The sequence below is a fragment of the Trachemys scripta genome, chromosome 24 (genome assembly GCF_013100865.1).
Source record: "Trachemys scripta elegans isolate TJP31775 chromosome 24, CAS_Tse_1.0, whole genome shotgun sequence".
NCBI classification, from domain to species: Eukaryota; Metazoa; Chordata; order Testudines; family Emydidae; genus Trachemys; species Trachemys scripta.
The window spans coordinates 3,538,076-3,558,098 of record NC_048321.1 but is presented as its reverse complement, the minus strand read 5'-3'; the positions used below and the strand labels follow the sequence as shown (position 1 = coordinate 3,558,098).

The following is a 20,023-nucleotide window of genomic DNA, read 5'->3' as shown; positions in this document are numbered from 1 at the left end:
TGTGGGTGAAGGGGTCCTTGCCCTGCCCTTCCCATGAGCAATGCAACCCCTGTGCCCCTGCTGAAAATGGAAACTCTGGGAGCATCAGCTGGGGCAGTGTCCTGAGTTCCCTGCACAGGGGGCTGCCCGGCCCCAAGGGAGTAGTTGGAGGCAGCTGTGCAGGGAGTCAGCACTGACAGATTCTCCCCATCCATCTGCCCTGCCACATCCACAGCTGCCTCTCCCAGCCAGCCGGTCAGGCTCCCCCCTGGGATTGGGAGGAGAAGGATGGGGTGGGCTCCTTCATGCCCTTGACTGTGCTCTGCTTGGCTGTGCCAGCCTTCCCCTGCCATAATCCAGCCACAAGTGTTGTGTCCCCCAGAGCCTGGCGGAGATCTGAGCTCAGCAGCTTCTGGCTCCAACTTGTCACCGAGTTTGTAACTGATTAACAGTGTGGGTGGCTCAGGAAAGGATCTGTGTCCATACGCCACTCAGGGAGTAGCCAGGGCAACTAACCACGTGTGGCCCTTGCTGGTGGTTTGGGTGCCATGTCACCAGTTAGGCACAATGATCATTTGCAGAGTAGCTGGGACCTCGCCACTGGTTCCATGGAACCAGCTTGGACATGCCTCCTCCTCCAGCAACCCATGCAGTGGGGCATCCCCTACTGCGCTGCTTGGGTGCCACTCTGTGTGCATGTCCTCTGGCCACCCCTCACCCTGCTAAGGCACTATGGGATAGCTGCCCAGATTTTCCCAGAATGCCCTGGGCTGGCAGCGTGGTTGGGATGGACACACAAACCTAGGTGCCATCCTGTTGTGTTGTGACAAACCTAGATGCGGGGGAGGGAGAGCTCAGTGGTTTGAGCATTGGCCTGCTAAACCCGGGTTGTGAGTTCAGTCCTTGAGCGGGCCACTTAGGGATCTGGGGCAAAATCAGTACTTGGTCCTGCTGGTGAAGGCAGGGGGCTGGACTCTATGACCTTTCAGGGGCCCTTCCAGCTCTATGAGATAGGTATATCTTCATATAGGTGCCAACCTGTTGTGTTGTGACAAACGCTGCGGTAAGGACACAACTTGATGGTGTTATGCGGGTGTTATCCAGACAGGGCTGCACTCTCAGGGTGGGTTAATGATTCTCAGCACAACACACTGGGCACAGGGTCAGTGAGCCGGCCAGGGAAGGGGCAGAGTCCCAGTGGCACATGGGGACAGATCTAGAGGTGCACACAGGTTGGACACTGCACAGGAAAGCCATGGCACATCTGTCTAGTCCCTGAGTGGGGGAGGGCTCAGGGGTCCAAGTCCAGCCCAAGCTGGTAGCAACCCAAAGTTGTGCCACTGGGTGGCTCATTTGGGTGGCAGCGTGAGCTGGGGTGTTCGTTGGATTCTAGGGAACAATTGTCCATGTCACAAAACTCCAGTGGTGCTAATGGCCGGTTCCAGGGCCCACGTGAGTCAAAGGCAAAATTCCCAGCATGGTGTCAGACCCTTCCAGAGCAAAGAGGCCAAGGACTGAATTCCCTGCTCATCCCTCCATAGGATCCCACTTGGGCAAGGCTGAGGCCGTGTGGCATGCTTTTGACTAAGCCAGCCGGGCTCCTCTTGCCTATGGCTGATCTGTGGCAAAGGCCACTCGACCCACGGCGGGGAATGCGGGATAACAAGCCCAGCCTGTTTGTTTGTCTGTTTGTTCCTAGAAATGTCAGTTTTTATTAAGGGTTTAATGGTGTCTTTGTTGCTCGGGGGAATGTACAGAACGTAGAAAATACACCACGCTTCACTGGACACACACAGCTGCAGTTTAGTGGTTTAGAACAGCTCCTCATGGACGGATGTTATCTGCACAGCGCGTGCCCACAGCCTGCCATAGATACTGCTGTATCCACATACACACAGAGCAACCCACTGGCCTGGTCCCTAGGGCACAGCCAGCCCTGGCTCGTCCTTAGGAGAAGGGCAGCCCAGTTTTGGGGCAGAGAGGAGGCCATGGGAGATGGGGGTCCCAGCAGCAGCCTGGGCAGGGGGTCCTCAATGTAGCACCTCCTGGCCTTGAGGCAGTCTCCCCTCCTCCAGGAGCCTTTGGTGGCTGGCGAGGGGCCCCAGGGGCACAGGGGGGGTTACCAAGTGCGTCATCACGACAGGGTTAATCTGAAAATGGGCAGGGCAGGAGCGGAGAGACCTGGAGGGAGCGAGGGTGGCGGGGGCACCGTGTGACATCATTTGTGCTCAGTCACAGGAAGAGACGAGAAAATGGCAAGAAGGGACGAAAGAGCAAAAGGGATGAATCCAAGGTAAAAACCCTCCCGGAGGATGAAAACCCCTCCATCACCAAGGGTTTGGAGCCGGGGGGCTGGGGGTGTCCCAGGATGGTGTAACTCCCACATGGTCTGTGGGGCAGGGAGCAGGGGCCACGGGGCAGACATCACAGTGCTGGGGAGTGGGAGGGCAGGTGCTGGCAGGCACCAGGGTGGGACTAGCTGGTGCCCTTAGCTGCCCCTGCTCGAGGGAAGCCTGTGTGGAGTTGGGGGTTAAACCATCCTGCTGAATCCCAGAATCACTGATTGTGTCTTCAAATAAAAAATTACACCTGTGCCCGGGGCGCCGGGCGGGGGAGGTTTTTTTTAGAGACGTTCACGCAGTGGAAGGTACCGTACGCAGGGGCTTCATGTCAGGGACGAGGGGCCTTGGCCATCCCATCCTCGTGGCTTCCATGTCTCTCAGGCCAGGACATTGGGCGGCCATTTCTGTGAGGACCCTGTCCAAGGACCACACCCAAATCCTTGTAGGGTCCCCCAGCCTGAGGGCAGGGGCAGGCCCCAGAGGAGTCAGGACCAGGAGGAGAGATGCCTCGCTGGCAGCACCCTTCTCTCCTGGGGCCGTCGCCTCCGCTCTGTCCCAGGCCTTTGTGTCACCGGCCGGCTTGGGGCCATATGTGGTGCACGCAGACCCACCAGGGCAGCTCCCTCCCTCATCCATACACAGCCCCAGGGCAGGTGCAACCTGGCACCTCTCGCCAACCAGGCATCTGCTGATGGGGCTGGCACTGCCCTCACACCAGCTATCTTAGAAGGGACGCGTGATTCTGCCTGGCAGTGTCTCGCCTGCGGTGCCGGGAGGGTCTAACGCCCCCATCCCAACTTGCCTCTGGTCTCCCCAAAGCTCCTACATGCGGCTGCTCTGCACTGAGGTTCATGGAACCTCTGCAGCTGAGCCTAGAGAGAGGGAGCCCGCGCTGGTGGGCCATGGCCTAGCCCTGCCCCTCAGCCCGATGGACCAGAGAGCAGGCTCTCCACGGAGTTGTGCAGAGAGGTGAAGCCAGGAGGAGGGGACGATGGGGCAGGCATCCTGGCCCCCTCCCTCAGGAAGCCGAGGGGGAGGGGCAGGACACCCCTTTCCTCAGTTTGGGGGCGTTCATCATTTTTCTGAGTCCATCTTGATGATGTTCATCAGGGCATTTTTGAGGCTGTTCTTGCTGGGGGACTTGACAGCGGGTTTGAGGCCGGTGGCCTCAGCCTCATCCCCTCTCAGTTCCATCTCGATGGTCATGACGACCTTTGAACTGCGGGGGGACTCGGCGCCCGCCTTGGGGGTACCTTCCCTGCCTGCTAACCGCTATTTCTTGTCCTTGCGGGACTCGCCCAAGCCGCCCTTGGATTTCTTCTCACTGGCCGACTTGGTGCTCCGGCTATGGTCCAGCATGGCGTACAGGACAGGGGGCTGTGGGGGGAAGGAGAGCGGTGAGGCTGGCAGCTGCAGTGGGGCAGGGAGGCTGTGGCTGACAGGTAAACTCCACCCCCAAGTGTGTGGGGAGATGCCGGCAGCAAACGCTGTCAGGGCTGGCTCAGGGCAGCGGGGCGGGGGGGGCCTTAGCATCCTGGGCTGTTTCCCAGGTCTGTAACCCTCCTTCCATCCCCGCCGGCACTTGGGCCGTGAGCCCGTGGGGTGGTGTGAGACCTCAACTGCTGCTGGATTCAGGGGAGCTAAGGGCAACCCACAGGATCAGGCCCTAACTCTGGACCTTTCTGTGGGTCCCATTGGAGGTAGCGGGAGATTTACCAGTGACTTGAGGGAGAGCAGGTTACTTCCCTCTCTCCTTCCCAGGGGCGTGCTCCCACTGGCAGCCAAGGGCTCAGTTGTTTTCCTTGTGAGGCTGGAGTGTGATGCTGGGAGCTGAGATAGGTGGGTTCTAGTCCCGCCTCCTGCTGCCTCACTGCTCCTCCCTGGGCCTGTGTTTCCCTGTCTGCAAAGGGGGACCCGGGTGCTTTATCCCCTTTGAGATCTGGGGCTGGCAGTAGCTCTGTTAGTGCTGGCTTATGAGTCTTCCCCCTCCCCCGCCCCGTCATGTTCTCTCCTGCTCACCTGGCGGCCTCGTTTTGATGAATCCTTGGCTGACCGGTGCAGTTTGCCTTTCTCCATAGCACTAAATGAGAACAGAAATAGGTCAGCACTGCCAGTAAGACGCCTGATTCATAGATTCCACGGCCAGAGAGGACCATTGTGACCAGCTAATCTGACCTCCTGGATAACACAGATCACAGGATTTGCCTGAATTAATTCCTGTTTGAAGTAGAGCAGAGCTTTTAGGAAAACATCCCATCTCAATTTAAAAATGGCCAGTGATGGAGAATCCCCCATCACCTTTGGTAAGTTCTTCCAATGGTTAATTACCCTCACTGCTAAAAAATTGCACATTGTGTCTAGTCTGAATTCGTCTAGCTTCAACTTCCAGCCATTGGATTGTGTTAGATCTTTGCTAGACTGACGAGCCAGTTATTAAATATTTGTTCCTCATGTAGGTACATAAACATAAGAACATAAGAATGGCCATACTGGGTCAGACCAAAGGTCCATCTAGCCCAGTATCCTGTCTACCGACAGTGGCCAATGCCAGGTGCGTGTGATCAAGTCACCTCTGAACTTTCTCTTTGTTAAGCTAAATACGTTGAGCTCCTTGAATCTATCATTAGGAGGCAGGTTTTCTAAACCATTCATTGTTCTCATGGCTCTTCTCTTCTGACCCCTCTCCAGTTTGTCAACATTTTTCTTGAATTGTGGACACCTGAACTGGATGCAAGGATCCAGCAGTGGTCACACCAGTGCCAGATACAGAGGTAAAATAACCTCCCTACTCCAACTTGATATTCCCCTGTTGATGTATCCAAGGATTGCAGTGGCCCTTTTGGCCACAGCCTCGCACTGGGAGCCCTGACCCCCAAATCTTTTGCAGAGTCTCCTACCCTGTAAGCATGGCCTGCATTCTTTGCTCCTACATGTAGACACTGACGTATGGTCATACTCAAATGCAGATTGTTTGCTTGTGTCCAGCTTGCCAAGCGATGCAGAGCAGGGGCAACTGGACTCTGAACTGGCCGGGGGCTTCTGAAGGGAGCCACTGGCTTCACACCAGCCTCACTGTAGCTTCCCCGCAGATCGCAGGAGGCAGTGCAGGAGGCAGGATGAGCATGGTCCTGACCCATCCCCTGGCCCCGCCCTGCCATTACCCATCCCCTGAGTGAATTAGTCACCTGAGCCTTCCCCCTGCAGATACCCCCTAGGGGATGCCAGCCCAACATGCAGCCCCCTACACAGCACTTCCCCCACCCCAGCCCCAACCCCCCTCCCAGCACAGTGATCTCCCCACCCCACCCCCTGCACTCTGCTCCACCCCGTGCTCCATCTCCCAGCACCCCAGCCCAGCCCACGCCGTGCCCCTCCAGCACATCCCTACCTGAGTTGCCTCTGCAGCGTTGCCTGCCTCCTTAGCCAGCAATACCTGATGAGATAGCCTATCACCACCACGAGGATGACCAAGCCCAGCACTCCTCCGATGACGGCCCCCAAGACCACACCGTACCTGATGGGTACTGAGGAGGAGAGGGACCTGTTACCAAGGCACATGCCCTAGGACTCTGCCCCTAGCCCCACTTTGGCTCAACCGCCAGATAGAGGCTGGAGGCCGGAAGCCCTGGGGGAGGGTCTCCGGCCTGGGTTCTGCAGCAGCTCTGACTAGGGTGGGCCCTCTGACCTTAACATCTGTGTAAGCCATGGGGGTTCGGCGTGGCCCTGAGCATGGTTCCTTAGCAGTATTTATTATCTATAGTACTATCGCACTGAATGACCCAACTGAGAATAGACCCTCATTGTGCCAGGTGCTGCACAGACACACAATGTCTCCAGGGAGCTCACAGTCTGAATATACAATGGGTGGGAGGGGAAACTGAGGCATAGCAAAGGGATGGGGCTTGCCCAAGGTCGGTGGCACAGCTGGGATTAGTGCACACACAGGCACACCTAGAACGCTGCTCATGCTCAGAGCTGGGGAGGTGGGACAGCCCAAGATACATGGCTCCAGTTTAGCCCCCCATGGTACTACCTGGGGGTGGGTCCCCTGTCATGGCTGTGTCAGATGAGTTATTTGGGGTCTCGGTGCTGCCCCTAATGGCTGGCAGCAGACTAGCACATAGCGGCATCCTCCAGTGACTGCAGGACTCCTTGCCAAGGTGTGTTGAGGCAGCGGGGCCTGTGGTGGAGCGGGGAACGGGGCTGGGGGGTGCTGCCAGTCTTGCCACTGGCTTAACAAGAGGATTTGCTCTTCAGAAGTTCCATTCTCCAGCCACAACCCACCATTTCCATCTCCCCACATTGGTAGGGGCCTCGGGATCTGCCCCCAAGACTCCAGGAGTTAGAGCTGCAAAAGTCCTGTTAGGTTTCTACAGTCCCTCACCTGGGTGTCAGGGCAGGATTATTCCCTATGGGCTACTCCCCAAGGCCTTGTCCAGTGTTGTGGGCAGCACCTAGCACAAAGGGCCTACACTCCTGGCTGGGACCCTTAGGTGCTGCTGGAACATCAACAGTGATCACTGGAAACACTGTCAGCCCTGCGCTGGATGTTATCTGCTCCAGGGCAGAGTTAAGGATGGAAAGGGCCATGGAAGGGATCTGTGTGCTAAATCTAGAGGGGGCATGAGGGAAGAGAGGACAGGGGGTGCAGAGGGTGGAGTTAAGGGGAGGTGGCAAGAGGGTGGGCTCTCTGGCTTATTGAGGGGCTCAAAGGGGCGGGAGTGGCTCTGGACCATGCCAGGGTGGTGGGGGCAAAGTTAGGATAGCCCCAGGTCCCTTCCCTGGGAATCCCCGACTTAGGTGCGGCGCCTATGTGGTGCTGAGATTTCTCAGCCCCTGACTCCAGCAGGTGCTGAGGGAGTGCGGCTCCGTGCAGGATCGGGCCAGTAACTGCCAGCCTGAACCCGGCATGAGCAGAGAAGCTCCCCATATGCTGGGTTTCCTCATCCAGACCCCAGGCTGAGGCAGTTTGGAGTCACGTGTGGGTCTGAGGGGTGAGACGGGGTCATGTGTGAGTCTTGGGGGTGGGACAGGGCCACATGGGTCTCAGGGGCAGGGTGGGGTCATGTGTGGGTCAAAGGGGCAGGACAGGACCATGTATGGGTTGAGGGGCAGGGTGGGACCATATGCGAGTCTGAGGGGTGGGATCAGGTGTGGGGCACCCCAGATAACGAGGGGCAGGCGAGGAGGGTGTTGATGCTGTGACTGGAAGTTAGCAGGCTCCCACATCTCAGGGGGCAGGGCCACGTGCCGAGCGCCTTCCCGCCGTACCTTTCTCGAAGACATAGAGGGTGACCTGAGACGACTTGCCGCCAATGTCGGGTGGGTTCTTGACGTCGCAGGTGAAGGTGCCGTTGTCGGTGTAGTCCAGGTTGTGGATGATGATGGAGCCGTCCTTGCGGTGTGGGTCCCCCACCCACTCCATGCGATTCTTGAAGGCGCCCACTTCATTGAGATAGGGCTGCCCCTTCACGAAGTGGAATATCTGGGGGGAGACACAGGAGAGCGATGAGGATGCGAGCTAAGCCGGGGCAGAGCCTAGGGGATAGGAAGGATGGACGCAGGGGCCCGGCCTGGGCCACCAGCCTCTTACTGAGATGGTGTCCTTGCCGCTCTCTGGCTGGAACAACCAGGTGATGGAGACATCTTCAGAGATCCACTCGCTGGACCAGAAGCTGCAGGCGAGGGTGACCTGTGATCCCACCGTGCCATGGACCTCCCGGGGTGTGTAAACGTGGATGGCCAGGGTCGGAGCCAGCACTGCAGGGAGACAAAGCCGGAGAGTCATTCCAGTCCCCCTGCTCAGGAGCAGATCCCAGCCAGCCTCCGCCCACTGCTCTGCAGGTATGCTAGGCCCCTAGGCACCCTGCCCACATCTGCATGCGTGGGCGGGAAAGGGGCAAAATACCCAGCAATGGAGAGTCCCAGCTAGTAAAGGACAATTCTCTCTCCCTCCCAGCCCAGGGAAGCCCTGCCACAGCCCAGGACTTTGGTGTCTCTGTGTCACACGCGGAGCACAGTGATTTGCCCAAGGTCACGTAGCCAGGTAGTAGCAGAGTCACGACTGTAGTGTAGACAGCCTGGATGCCAGGCCAGTGCTTTACCCGCAATGGGATCCTTCCCCCGTACATGGAGCCAAAGCGCAGCACCGGGTGTCACACAGCGCCTGTCCCGGCAGGCAGAGGCTGTCCAGGCTGCGCAGTGGAAGGAGATGTTAGCAGCTCCTATGGGACTCCCTCTTACGATAGCCCCTGTGCAGTGGTGTAGGGCTATGCCACACGAGGGCACCATCTCCGTCACTGGTGGCATGCCCGGTGCTGTGCTGGGCATGGAGAGTCTAGAGGGGTTTCCATCCTCGGGGTGTGTGTGTGTGTGTGTGTGTGTGTGTGTGTGTGTGTGTGTTAGCAGAAGCCCCTAGGCAATGCGGTCACTGAATTCTCTAGTTGGGCTCAGCCAGCCCTGACTCCCAGGCCAGCAGGCGCATGGCTCCCTCAGGAGGCTGCGTGCCCACCTTGGCACAGCTCTCGCTGGAAACATGCCGGCTGGGGGGCAAAGGCCCCTTTGTTCCATTTTGGAGAATACACAAGGGCTGGGCCCTGACACTGGCCCATTGTCCCCGCTGTGTATGGCTTTGTTCTAGTCCCCTCCCCTCCGCCCGGCCCAGCTCTGCTGGAGGAGGCTTTGGCGGGTTCACTGGGCTCTGGGTCGAGGGCCAGAACATTGCTGGGCGTGCTGGAGCCACTTGGGTGATGCTAAGCTGGCAGCTCAAAGGGGGAATTGTGCTCCAGACAGGCACTCGCCCAGGCCTTTGTCCACCCCCGGGCTGACATTCCTGACAGTGGAGGGAGATTTCCCTGCTGTTCCACCCTGGCTACCCAATGTGGGGTCTCATCCTCTTGCTGGCTTGAGGGGCAAGTCCTGGGCCAAACAGAGCAACGGGGCCAGACACCCCTCAGGAATGTCTGTCCAGACTGGACCAGCGCCACTGGCTAGATGGCCATTCACAGCTGCCCTAGGCCGGGGGATGCCCTGGCTGACACCTGCGGGGCCACTGCCCTCTGCGACCCATGTCTCTTCCCATTCCCTAGTGCAGCCCTGTGAGGGACGGCGCCTCCTGTCCCCACGTCAACGCTGAGGGTGGGGCAGGGATTGTCAGAGGCGCTGGCTGGAGGCCAAGACCCTGCCATGGCCTGGGCTGGGCCTCATCCTGGCTAGGAGAGGAGCTGAGGTTAGCTGATGAGTGCTAGCTAAGCTCCACTTCTTCCCTACTGCAGGTGCCGGGTGCCCCTTGTCGCTGGTTTTAGCCATGGCTCCTCCTAGGACCTGACTCAACCGCCGTCCCTTAGCGAGACACACCCTAGCGGGGTGGTTTAGAGCCACTGGGCCCCATTCGGTGCCTCTGCATGAGCTGGGCCCAGCCAGCACTCAGCTTTGCTCCTCTCTCCCTGCTATGGGCAGCAGATCCTGCCCGATGGAGCGGTGCGAGCTGGCAGCTGGCCACAGCCAGGCAGGAGCCGTGGCACTCAACAGGCCAAGGATGGGGCAGAAAGAAGACCCGCAACCAAAGGACCCACAATTGCTCCCAGGCCACTGCCATGGGCAGCTGGTCCCGGGAGCCAGGCTGGGCCCCTGGGGCCGGTTGTGGGGAGAGTGGTGCTGCTGGAGCTCAGGATGTCTGAGCTGGAAGGCTGTGCTGTGCTCCAGTAACGCAGACATTGCAGTCAGCCGCTGGTCTCACCTCAGTCACCGCAGCTGAAAGGGGTGTGTCCCTGCCCCACCCTGACTAAGGGGGTCAGACCCTGCACACCCCAGCCCCATTTACACTGAGCAGGCAGGCCAGCGCTGTGGGGAAATGCCACTGTGCAGAGGGGCGCACCAGGCCTGTGTCTCCCTTCCCTCCCGGACTGGCTAGAGCGGAAGGATGGGCCCGTGGGAGATAGGGTTTCCATATTTTGAGTGTCCAAAAAGAGGACACTCCACGGGGCCCCGGCCCCGCCCCCGGCCTTGCCCCAACTCCACCCCTTTCCCAAAGTCCCCACCCCAACTCCGCCCCCTCCACTGCTTCCCGTGAACATTTGATTCGCGGGAAGTCTGAAGCAGGCAGCAGGTAAGCTGGGGGATGGTGGGGGGAGGAGGCATGGCCCAGTCTGGCCCCCCGAACCGAGCGGCTCCCTCCGGCGGCCAGCCCCAGCGTCTCCAGCCTGGCTCGGCTCAGGCCCTGGGGTGCCGGCCCCGGGCCAGCCCCCGGCCGAGCACCCCCGGGCCAGCACCGCTGGCCCCCGGCCTGGCCCCAGCCCAGCCCCCTGGCCCCTGCCCCTGGCCTAGTACTGCCGGCCCCGGCCCCTGGCCTAGTACTGCCGGCCCCGGCCCCCGGCCCAGCACCCCCGGGCCAGCACCCATGGCCCCCGGGCCAGCACCCCCGGACTCCGGGCCGGCCCTCGGCCGAGCACCCCCAGCACTGGCCCGGTCCCCGGCCCAGCACCCAGCGGTGCCAGCCCCTCCCTATTTTCCCGGACATGTTCGGCTTTTTGGGATTTCCCCCTGGGTGGGGATTTGAGGCCCAAAAAGCCGGACATGTCCGGGAAAATCCGGACGTATGGTAACCCTAGTGGGAGACCTGCCTTCGATTCCCTTCCCTGCTGCGGGCTCCCTGCATAACCTTGGGCCAGTCACTCAGCTCACGGGGTTTCACTTCCTCTTCTGCCCTCTCCCGGGCTGTGAGGAGAAATACACTGATGTCTGGGATGTGAAAGGGCCTCGAGAAGCACAAAGCACAGCCAGGAGCAGGGCTGGCTGAGGCTGGCATTCAGGAAAGCGTCTTATCTGGTGCCTCTCCAAGGGTGGCTTGTGGCATTCTACCAAATACAAACTGAGCCATTGGGCCATAGGTCCGGGGGAAGGGCAGGGAATCACCACAGCTGACATGTAGAGGCAGCTTCAGGCAGTAAGAGGAGTAGGGGCATGTCTGCCAGGTGGGCAGTGCCAGCCTCGTGCTGCTCTCTGTACCACCCAGCCCAGCTCTCTTTGAGCTTGTGCTTTAATAGGAGCTTTCTGCAGTAAAACGTCCTTTCCCTGAAGATCGCTGGATCTTCACAGCTGGCAAGGGGGGCAGTTAATGACATTCCCCTGTGAACTAAGGGCAGACACATGAGGCTGGCTGCGAACTCCCTCCCCAGACAGTGCCACAGAAGGGGAAGCAAACTTTGCAGCATGGCAGGTGTGCTCTACCGTGGTGCACTAGCGCCCCATTCAGCACAGCAGGTGTGCTCTAGCTGGATGCACTAGCGCCCCGTGCAGCTCGGCAGGTGTACTCTAGCTGGGTGCACTAGTGCCCCGTGCAGCACGGCAGGTGTGCTCTAGCTGGGTGCACTAGTGCCCCGTGCAGCACGGCAGGTGTGCTCTAGCTGGGTGCACTAGTGCCCCGTGCAGCACGGCAGGTGTGTTTCTCCCAGGTGTACCTGGAGCCCTCTCTGGCAGAGCAGCTGTGCTAAGTGGGCTCCCTGGCAGTTCAGCAGTAGCAGAGTGGTTATGGGAAATGCCAGCACACTGGGGTACCAACCAGGTAGTCAGGCCTTTGTGTGCTCAGAGAAATGGCAGCTGCGGATTTAACTCCCCCTTCTGCTTGTGCTCGCTAGCCATGGATGTGAGCGGAGAAAGGTGCCATCAGAGTGCCTCAGCCTGTGCTAGTGTCTGTGCATGGGCCCCTGGGAGGATAGGGGGAGAGGAGAGGGAAGAGCCAAGGGATGAGGTGCTTGAACCCCAGAGTGCACGGTCCAGGCTGCCCAGCAGGAGAGAACATGCCCGTTCTGCTCCCCAGACCCTGCCCACTGAGAACCTCCAACACTTGCATCCTCCTGGGAGGCGGTCAGGATCATCACTGCACAGATGGGGAAACTGAGTCACAGGGCGTGTGTGTGTGTGTGTGTGTGTGTGTGTGACTTGCTCCCAAGGCTACAGAGCAGGTTGGTCACCCAGCTTCCTCTGTGATGCTGCAGGTACTGCATTAGGCACAGAGCGGATCACACGGGCTGCCCAGACTGCACTGGCTTCTTGGCTGCTTCCAGTTTGCAGGATGGAAGCTCTGCAAAGCCCAAAGTGAGCCCCCTCCCAGCCCTGCGCCATGGAGGCAGCTCAGACCGCCTGGGATGACGATCTTATGAAGAGGTGAGGCCTGGTCCCTGAGATGCTGAAGAGTCTGGCTCTGCTGGCTCTCCTGACCCCACTACGGTGCGATTCTCCTGCAGGGTTGGAGTCCAGTGTTTATGTGCAGCTAAACCCTGGGTTAGTTGAACCCTGGGGGCCAGGGGTGGTGGTCTCCCTGACCTTTGCCATTCCAGGGCCATGGTTTTCAGTGGGTGGGGGTTTCATAGAATCATACAATATTAGGGTTGGAAGGGACCTCAGGAGGTCATCTAGTCCAATGCCCTGCTCAAAGCAGGACCAATCCCCACCTAAGTCATCCCAGCCAGGGCTTTGTCAAGCCTGACCTTAAAAACCCCTAAGGAGAGAGAGTCCACCACCTCCCTAGGGAACCCATTCCAGTGCTTCACCACCCTCCTAGTGAAAAAGTTTTTCCTAATATCCAACCTAAACCTCCCCCACTGCAACTTGAGACCATTACTCCTTGTTCTGTCATCTGGTACCACTGAGAACAGTCTAGATCCATCCTCTCTGGAACCCCCTTTCAGGTAGCTGAAAGCAGCTATCAAATCCCCTCTCATTCTTCTCTTCTGCAGCCTCTCCTCATAAGTCATGTGCTCCAGCCCCCTAATCATTTTTGTTGCCCTCCGCTGGACTCTTTCCAATTTTTCCACATCCTTCTTGTAGTGTGGGGCCCAAAACTGGACACAGTGCTCCAGATGAGGCCTCACCAATGTCAAATAGAGGGAAATGATCACGTCCCTCGATCTGCTGGCAATGCCCCTACTTATACAGCCCAAAATGCCGTTAGCCCTCTTGGCAACAAGGGCACACTGTTGACTCATATCCAGCTTCTCATCCACTGTAACCCCTAGGTCCTTTTCTGCAGAACTGCTGCCTAGCCACTCGGTCCCTAGTCTGTAGCAGTGCATGGGATTCTTCAATCCTAAGTGCAGGACTCTGCACTTGTCCTTGTTGAACCTCATCAGGTTTCTTTTGGCCCAATCCTCTAGTTTGTCTAGGCCCCTCTGTATCCTATCCCTACCCTCCAGCGTATCTACCACTCCTCCCAGTTTAGTGTCCGTGTGGCAGAACTGTTCTCCTGCTCCAAAGGACCCTGTCATCTGGGCCAGGAGGCTGTGATGGGTGCATTTCAAAGTCTACAATAAATCAGTGGCAAAGCCAGGAATAGAACCCAGGAGTTCTGGTGGCAGCTGCCTCCTCTCACCACTAGACGTATTGCCCTGTTCCTTGTGTGGGCATTTTCACCAGTGCACAGTGGCTGTAAATGCTGTCACACACAAGGGGCAGGACGATGGTAAATTAGCCCTCAAGGCAAGTGTAACTCAGCCTAGTGCCAATGGCAGCCCCTGGAGTGGGGCTGACTCACATCAGTGGGGATCTGGCCCATTCTTCTCAAACCCAGGCAGGGACTGAGCTCAGCTAGACATGGGCGAGTTCTCTTCCGCTCTACACAGCCTGCGCTGAATGGCTGGGAGCTCCTGGTGCCATCGCCAGGCAGGCACTGCTTCGGCGGGACACAGGGCTGTGCCCGCTGTCTCTGAGCCTTCAGGCTGTCAGGACAGGAGGAAAGCAAGGGATGGGAGGAGGGGGATCTTCCCACATGGGTCTCCCCAACCCCTGCTCCATTGGGAGAGCAAGGAGCACAGGTTCGTTCACATGGTAGCCAGGCTGCAGTCTGAGCCAAAGGGCCTCCAGGAAGCCGGCACTGGAGCCTGGGCTGCGGGAAGAACTAAGGGGCAAGAAACCAATGAGGCCAATGCTGTCCTGCCTGGGCTCTGGCCCTGACCACTGGGCTGCAGCCTGATGCTGCCTTGAGAGACACAGAGCCAAATATCCCCGACTGGCCCGAGGAAAAGAGATCCCGAAGGCAAACCCTGCTCTGGGATAAAGGCAGGAGCTGGCAGTGGGCGTCTTCCAAGGAGCTGCCTGTTGCCACTCCAGGGACATGGTAGGCAGTGAGTGGGGGGCTGGCAGGAATGCATTGCGGCTCTGCCCTCTGGGGCGTTCTCTGAGTCAGGGGCCTGCCTCTTCCCTGTCCTCCCCTCGCCCTGTGGGGAGGAAGATGGGAACTGGACAGCTAATCTTGATGAAGGAGATGGGATCATAGGAGAAATTGACCTGTGGAACTCACTGCTGCATGAGCTGGCTAGCAAGACACACCCTGCGGCTAGAACCCCGCCAGGTTCTACACTGACTAGGGCTGACATGGGCGGTTGGGGTAATCAGAGAGAGCAAACTTCATGCTCCAGGGTGTGAGCTGATCACGCTGGGGTCAGGAAGGGGTTTTCCCATCACCATGTGCAAGCTTGCCCAAAGGCCCCGGTACCACGGAGGGCAGGACAGGAGTAGATAGCAACCTGGCTCAGTCCAGTAACATTTATAGATTCAGTGATTCCCAGCGGGAGAATGGGTTCTAGCTTCATGTATGATTTGTAATATCAGACAACATAGACCAAGGAGATGCAGGACATAGGGCTCGATACACCAGTGATCTGACTTCATATGGCAGGAGAAGGGATACAAAACCGACCGTCCATTCTGGTGCAGCAGCTCCTATGCTCTGATAGCTACGGGAGAGGTGCCATGAGAGCCATGGGACACTGCACGTGCCATGTCACTGCTGGGGGGAGGGCCAGATTGTTACAGGGATTTAGAAGCCTTGTGGGATTTTTAAAAACACTTCAGTGCCCACTAGGCACCTAAATACCTTTACCAGTCTGGCCCTGAGAGACTGCTACAGTCCGGGATGTGTCACCCTGTTACACCCTCCCCCGACAGACATGGGATCTGTTACCAGCTTCCAATGAACAGAAACGTGTGCTGATGTGACAATGGCAACCCCCCCAGGCCCAGCCCGGGGGTCCAAGGAGAGGGAGAGGGAAGCGCCCCTGCAGTTGCCCCCAACGGCCAGCGCTCTGAGCAGCCGGATCCTGTCTCTGCCCCACAGGACGAGAGGGAGGTTGGTGGGAAATGCAGTGACAGGAGCCAGGAACCGTCCCACGTTGGAATGCATGGAATGAAACATGCCAGAGGATTCAGCCCAGTGTGCACCAATACCCCAGCCAGAGTTGGGTTCTTGCCCCAGCCCCCAGCCAGGGATGGGGGAGGCATCTCCCAGGGCCGGTGCAGGATTCTTCCCTCCTATCTGTGCCCAAGGACTGCAGGGCTCTCTGGACAGAAGGGAACCAGACGTGCCAGGAGGTCACTGGCTTAAAGCAACGAGGCAGCTCAAGGATAGAGGTGCAGCTGTAATGCTTCAAACAGTCCCTGGAGCCATCCTGCTCCAGCCTCACCTCTGGCTCCTGTGACTCCAGAGACCCCATGAAATGCTCTGCCCACCCAGACCTTCCCCACTAATATCCCCAGCTCCCTTGCATGCACCCCTCCTTACAGGGCAGCTGCGTCCCTGGCGGCGCCGAGGAGAGGCCCAGAGCTTCATGCAGCTGGGCTCTGTCCCTGTGGCCTGGGAAAAACTTTGGGATGCTCTGGGAGGAAAGTGCAGGGGAAACGCTGGCTGTATGAGTGGCTCCTGGAGCAGCAGGAACCTTCCTGGAGAGGGTGCAGGCACTGCCAGTCTAACAGTCACAAAACTCATCTCCCCGACAACTGATCCCTGGCACTGGGGCTGCTCCTCTCATCCTCTGCCTCCCTCTCCCAGCCTCATGTGGCTTCTGGTTACTGCCGAAACATGCACCTCGCAGAGCAGGGCCCACTCCCACCATGTGCCTCGCCACCCCTCCGGTCTCTCGGGGAAGAGAGAACAGCTCCCCACCCCCTGGGAGAAGCCACTTACCCAGTGCAAAGAACAGGGCAGCGACCAGCACGAGGCTCCCACTCCCCGAAGCGCCCTGGGACCACATGGCTTCCAGTTACTGTATGACTCCTAGCGGCATGGGCGAGCCAGCAGTGGGGCCGAGAGTTCCTCGCTGAAGGATGGCTGGAGAGTGGCCCCTGGGTTTAAAAACAGCCAGGGCTTCAGTGATGCAGGGTGTGCAAAACTCCCGGGCCAATGGGAGCCTGGCATCTGGGGCTGTGGGGGAAAGAGAGAGAGAGAGAGGAACAAAACTAAAAGGGGGATTTTGTTTGTTGTGTGCGAGTGAGTGGTAAACACGCTGCGGGCATACAGCCACCTTTGTCAGGCAGCATTCTCTGCGGCCGCGTAGGGGCCGCTGCAGCCCCCAGGAGGAATGCAGTGCGAGCCAGAGGGCAGGAGCATGGCAAGCACTAGCAGTCAGACAGATCTCAGTCCCTGAAATGGCTGGATCCATCAGCGGCAAAGAGTAAAGCGAGGAGCCCTGGGGTAAATCACCTGCCCAGCTCTATTTTCAACCCTGAGCACCTCTGCTCCTCATTGCTGCTGTGCCACATGCAGGACTGGCAGGCAGGACACGGTCCCGGTCCCCCTGCCTCTCCAGGGGGCTTCCCTCTCGTGGGCACGTCACAGCCCCGCCATACAAAGTGCTGAAAAGACAAGCAAGCAGCCACTCTGACCTCCCTGAGCTGGTGAAGGCACTTTGCACTGGGCATGAGCCCTGAGCCACCAGCTGGGCCCTCGTTGCACTGCCCGGGAGTTCATGCTCTGCCTTCCCCCTGCCCCGGGAGATCCCGTAGGCCCCTGGTGCTAGGAGGCTCCCCACTGGGATGAGGTTCCTAACGTGGGTGAAGATTCCATGACGAGTCCCATGGATGGTGCAAGGGCCTTGCTATCACCGTCTGCAGGAGGCCTGGCCTAGCATGTCCTCAGGCCAGGCCGGAGGTGCCTGCTGGATCCCCGCAGCAGGGCAGACCCCAGACTCCTAAATCACACGCACGCCAGGGGCTGGGACCCTGCCACCCAGCTACCTGCACGAGGCCAAGCTGAAGGAGACCTCCTCTAGCTGAGCAGCAGGGCCCTGATCCTCTCTGGGGTCAGGGCTGCACACCCCAAACCTGGTCCCCAACCCCCTCATACCAAACAGAGACCCACTGCTCACTGTGTGCAGGGGGACAACTGTCCTGGGCGAGGGCACCAGGCTGGCACCCATTGTGCTGAAGGGAGGAGGTGGAGAAACAAGCCATTGCCTCCTGGAGCGGCCCTTAGTGCTTTGGAGTTGGGATGCCCTGGGCGGAGGCAGCAGTTGCCCATCTGTGAGGGAGCTGGGTAGGAGGGACAGGAGCCCAGGCTGGGGCGGGGACAGTTTGTTACGATGGGTAGCTGAGTTCCCTCCCATTTCACTGTGAGGCTTCTCAGCGGGGTGGGAGCTGGAGGGTGCCTGGCTCAGTCCCAGAGGGAGCCTGGGGGACCAAGCGCTGCTGCTGCGGTTCCCATGATAAATACTGGGTGGGAGCAGAGGTCAGAGTGAGGCATGTGGTGGCAGGGGTGGGATGCTTTGGCCATGTCAGCTGATATGGAGTGTCAGTCTGACACCAGGGGTGATGTGGTAACTAGAATGAGATCCATGAATCCCAAACCCAACCAGCCCCCACAGGGACCAAAGACAAGTGAAGACAAATGTTGCCAAGAAGACTCCCTGGCAGCCAAACTTTTGGTCATTGTTTACATCTCAGTGCCACTGAAAAGCCCCAGCCCAGCTCAAGGCCCCACTGTGCTAGGCCCTATACAAACACACCTGAGAGGCAGTCCCTGCCCCAGAGAGCTCAGTCCAGATAGCCACAGAGGGGAGGGGAACCGAGGTCCAGAGAGGGGAGGTGACCTGGCCAAGGTCCCACAGCAGGGCAGTGGCAGAGTGGGGCATCTCCGCTAGGCACTCTGCCCCCCGAGTGCTCTGTGGATGCAGCAGGGCCCCGACACAGCATGTGAGAATGGTCCATCCAAGCCCCATTCCACCCAGCCAGGAATCACTCTTCAGCGCAGAAAGGGCTCTGGCTGGCAGGGGCAGACCTGGGGTAATGCCACTCACAGGCACCAGAGCCTGCAAAGCTGCCACAGTCAGGGCAGCTTTGCAGATGCCAGAACAGCAATGGGGGTCGGTGCCCCTGTGTTGCTGGGAGTGTGGGCTCTGCTTCCTGTGCCATCACCCGGCTACACTGCCTGGAGAGCTGCCATTTTGTGTTCCATTCAGATGCAGCAGGTCGCAGAGGAGACAGACACATGGGGCTCTCGTGGGGAGACCCTGCTTTGGGACTTTCTCATGTCAGCACTTGTCCTTAGCCGGGAAGAAAGGCCCCTCTGAGGGATGGTTCATTCTGGATGGGAAACAGAACTGGGAAGCGTTCAGCTCGGAGATGGGAGAGGAGGGAAGAAGAGGCAAAACCTGAGGGGATGAGAAGCCAGTACAAACGGATCTGTATTAGACAGGCATGGTCTGAGCGCAGCACCGGAGGCCTGGACTCCTGGATTCTAGTCTCAGCTGTGACACTGACTTCCCGAGTGACTGTGGGTGAGTGTTTGCCTCAGTTTCCCCATCTGTAAAATGAGGCTAACGGTGTTGACGGATTTCACAGAGTCACTGCAACACGCGTTGATGATGAAGCCCAGACACAGTTTGTCGGGAGCTGCCTTGGATAGGACCCCCTGCCTGATGAGGGCTAGGACAGCCATGTCCTCCAGGGGCTGTTGCCATGGTTCTGAGGCTTGGTGCCGGTGCCTCCCCATTGGTTCATGTGGCCTGTGGAGGGGACGCTGTGGAGCTGCTGTTTGTGAAGCATTTGCTGCCAAAGGCAGATTTTCTGTAGCATTTTGTTGCCAATGCGAAACTGGGGCGAATTCGTGGTGTTTTCGGAAAGTTCCCCCGAGTCCCCAGGCGAGAGACGGAGAAGAGCGAGCAAGTGGGTTCGTTAGGCCAGGATTAAATGTCTGCAGTGATGAGACTTGGGGAGATTGTTTCCCAGCCTGGAGCCTTCTACTGGTCCCTAACACGGCACCTAGTCCCTCCCCAGGCCTGCGCACTATGCCCACTCCCTTGGAGTTTATACCCTTCACACTCACCAGGGAGCACAGCCCCCTTAGACAAGTGGCCAATGCTCCCAGCCAGTGGGAGCTGCAGAGCTGGCGCACAAAGTGTGAGCAGCGCACGGAGCCCTCATGGCCTCCCTTCCGCCCAGGAGCTGGAGGGACATGTCACCACTTCTGAGAGCTGCGCGGAGCCGGGCAGGGAGCCTGCCAGCCACACTCTGCCACCAACCGGACTTTTAACGGCCTGATCAGTGGTGGCTGACTGGAGCCACTCAATGTTCCAGTCGAAAACCAGACACCTGGCAACCCTATCTCCAGCGCTTCTGGCAACCCTACCTCCAGTAATTCCCAGAACTGCTGGGACCTGTTAGAAGACAGTCTGTCTTGTCCCCAGCCTTTGCCAGCCACTGATTGCCCTACAGACTGCCTGCGCAGCCTGGAGATGAGATCAAGGGATGAAATCTCCCACGCCTGATCTGGGAAGTTTTTGGGGCACTGGGCTCAAGCACTTGGCTTCTCCTGGCATTGCTGGGTTTGTGACTGTCCCCTAGCCCAGTTCAGGCTCAGCCAGGTACTACCCTTGCCCCCATGTCCCCTAACAATGGCTCCCTCACCCCCAGGGACAGCCCAGGGCTTGCACTGG

At 58.8% G+C, this 20,023-nt stretch overlaps 1 protein-coding gene across 1 annotated transcript; it reads right to left on the bottom strand.

Annotated features, from left to right (window-relative positions):
- Positions 1 to 1,663: 1,663 nt before the first annotated feature.
- Positions 1,664 to 16,529, bottom strand: MPZ (myelin protein zero). Its single transcript, XM_034756854.1, is given in 6 exon segments — positions 1,664 to 3,698; positions 4,341 to 4,401; positions 5,710 to 5,845; positions 7,593 to 7,806; positions 7,915 to 8,081; positions 16,279 to 16,529. Coding segments are annotated over 6 exon segments (948 nt in total). The 5' UTR covers positions 16,346 to 16,529; the 3' UTR covers positions 1,664 to 3,395.
- Between the last annotated feature and the right edge of the window lie 3,494 nt (positions 16,530 to 20,023).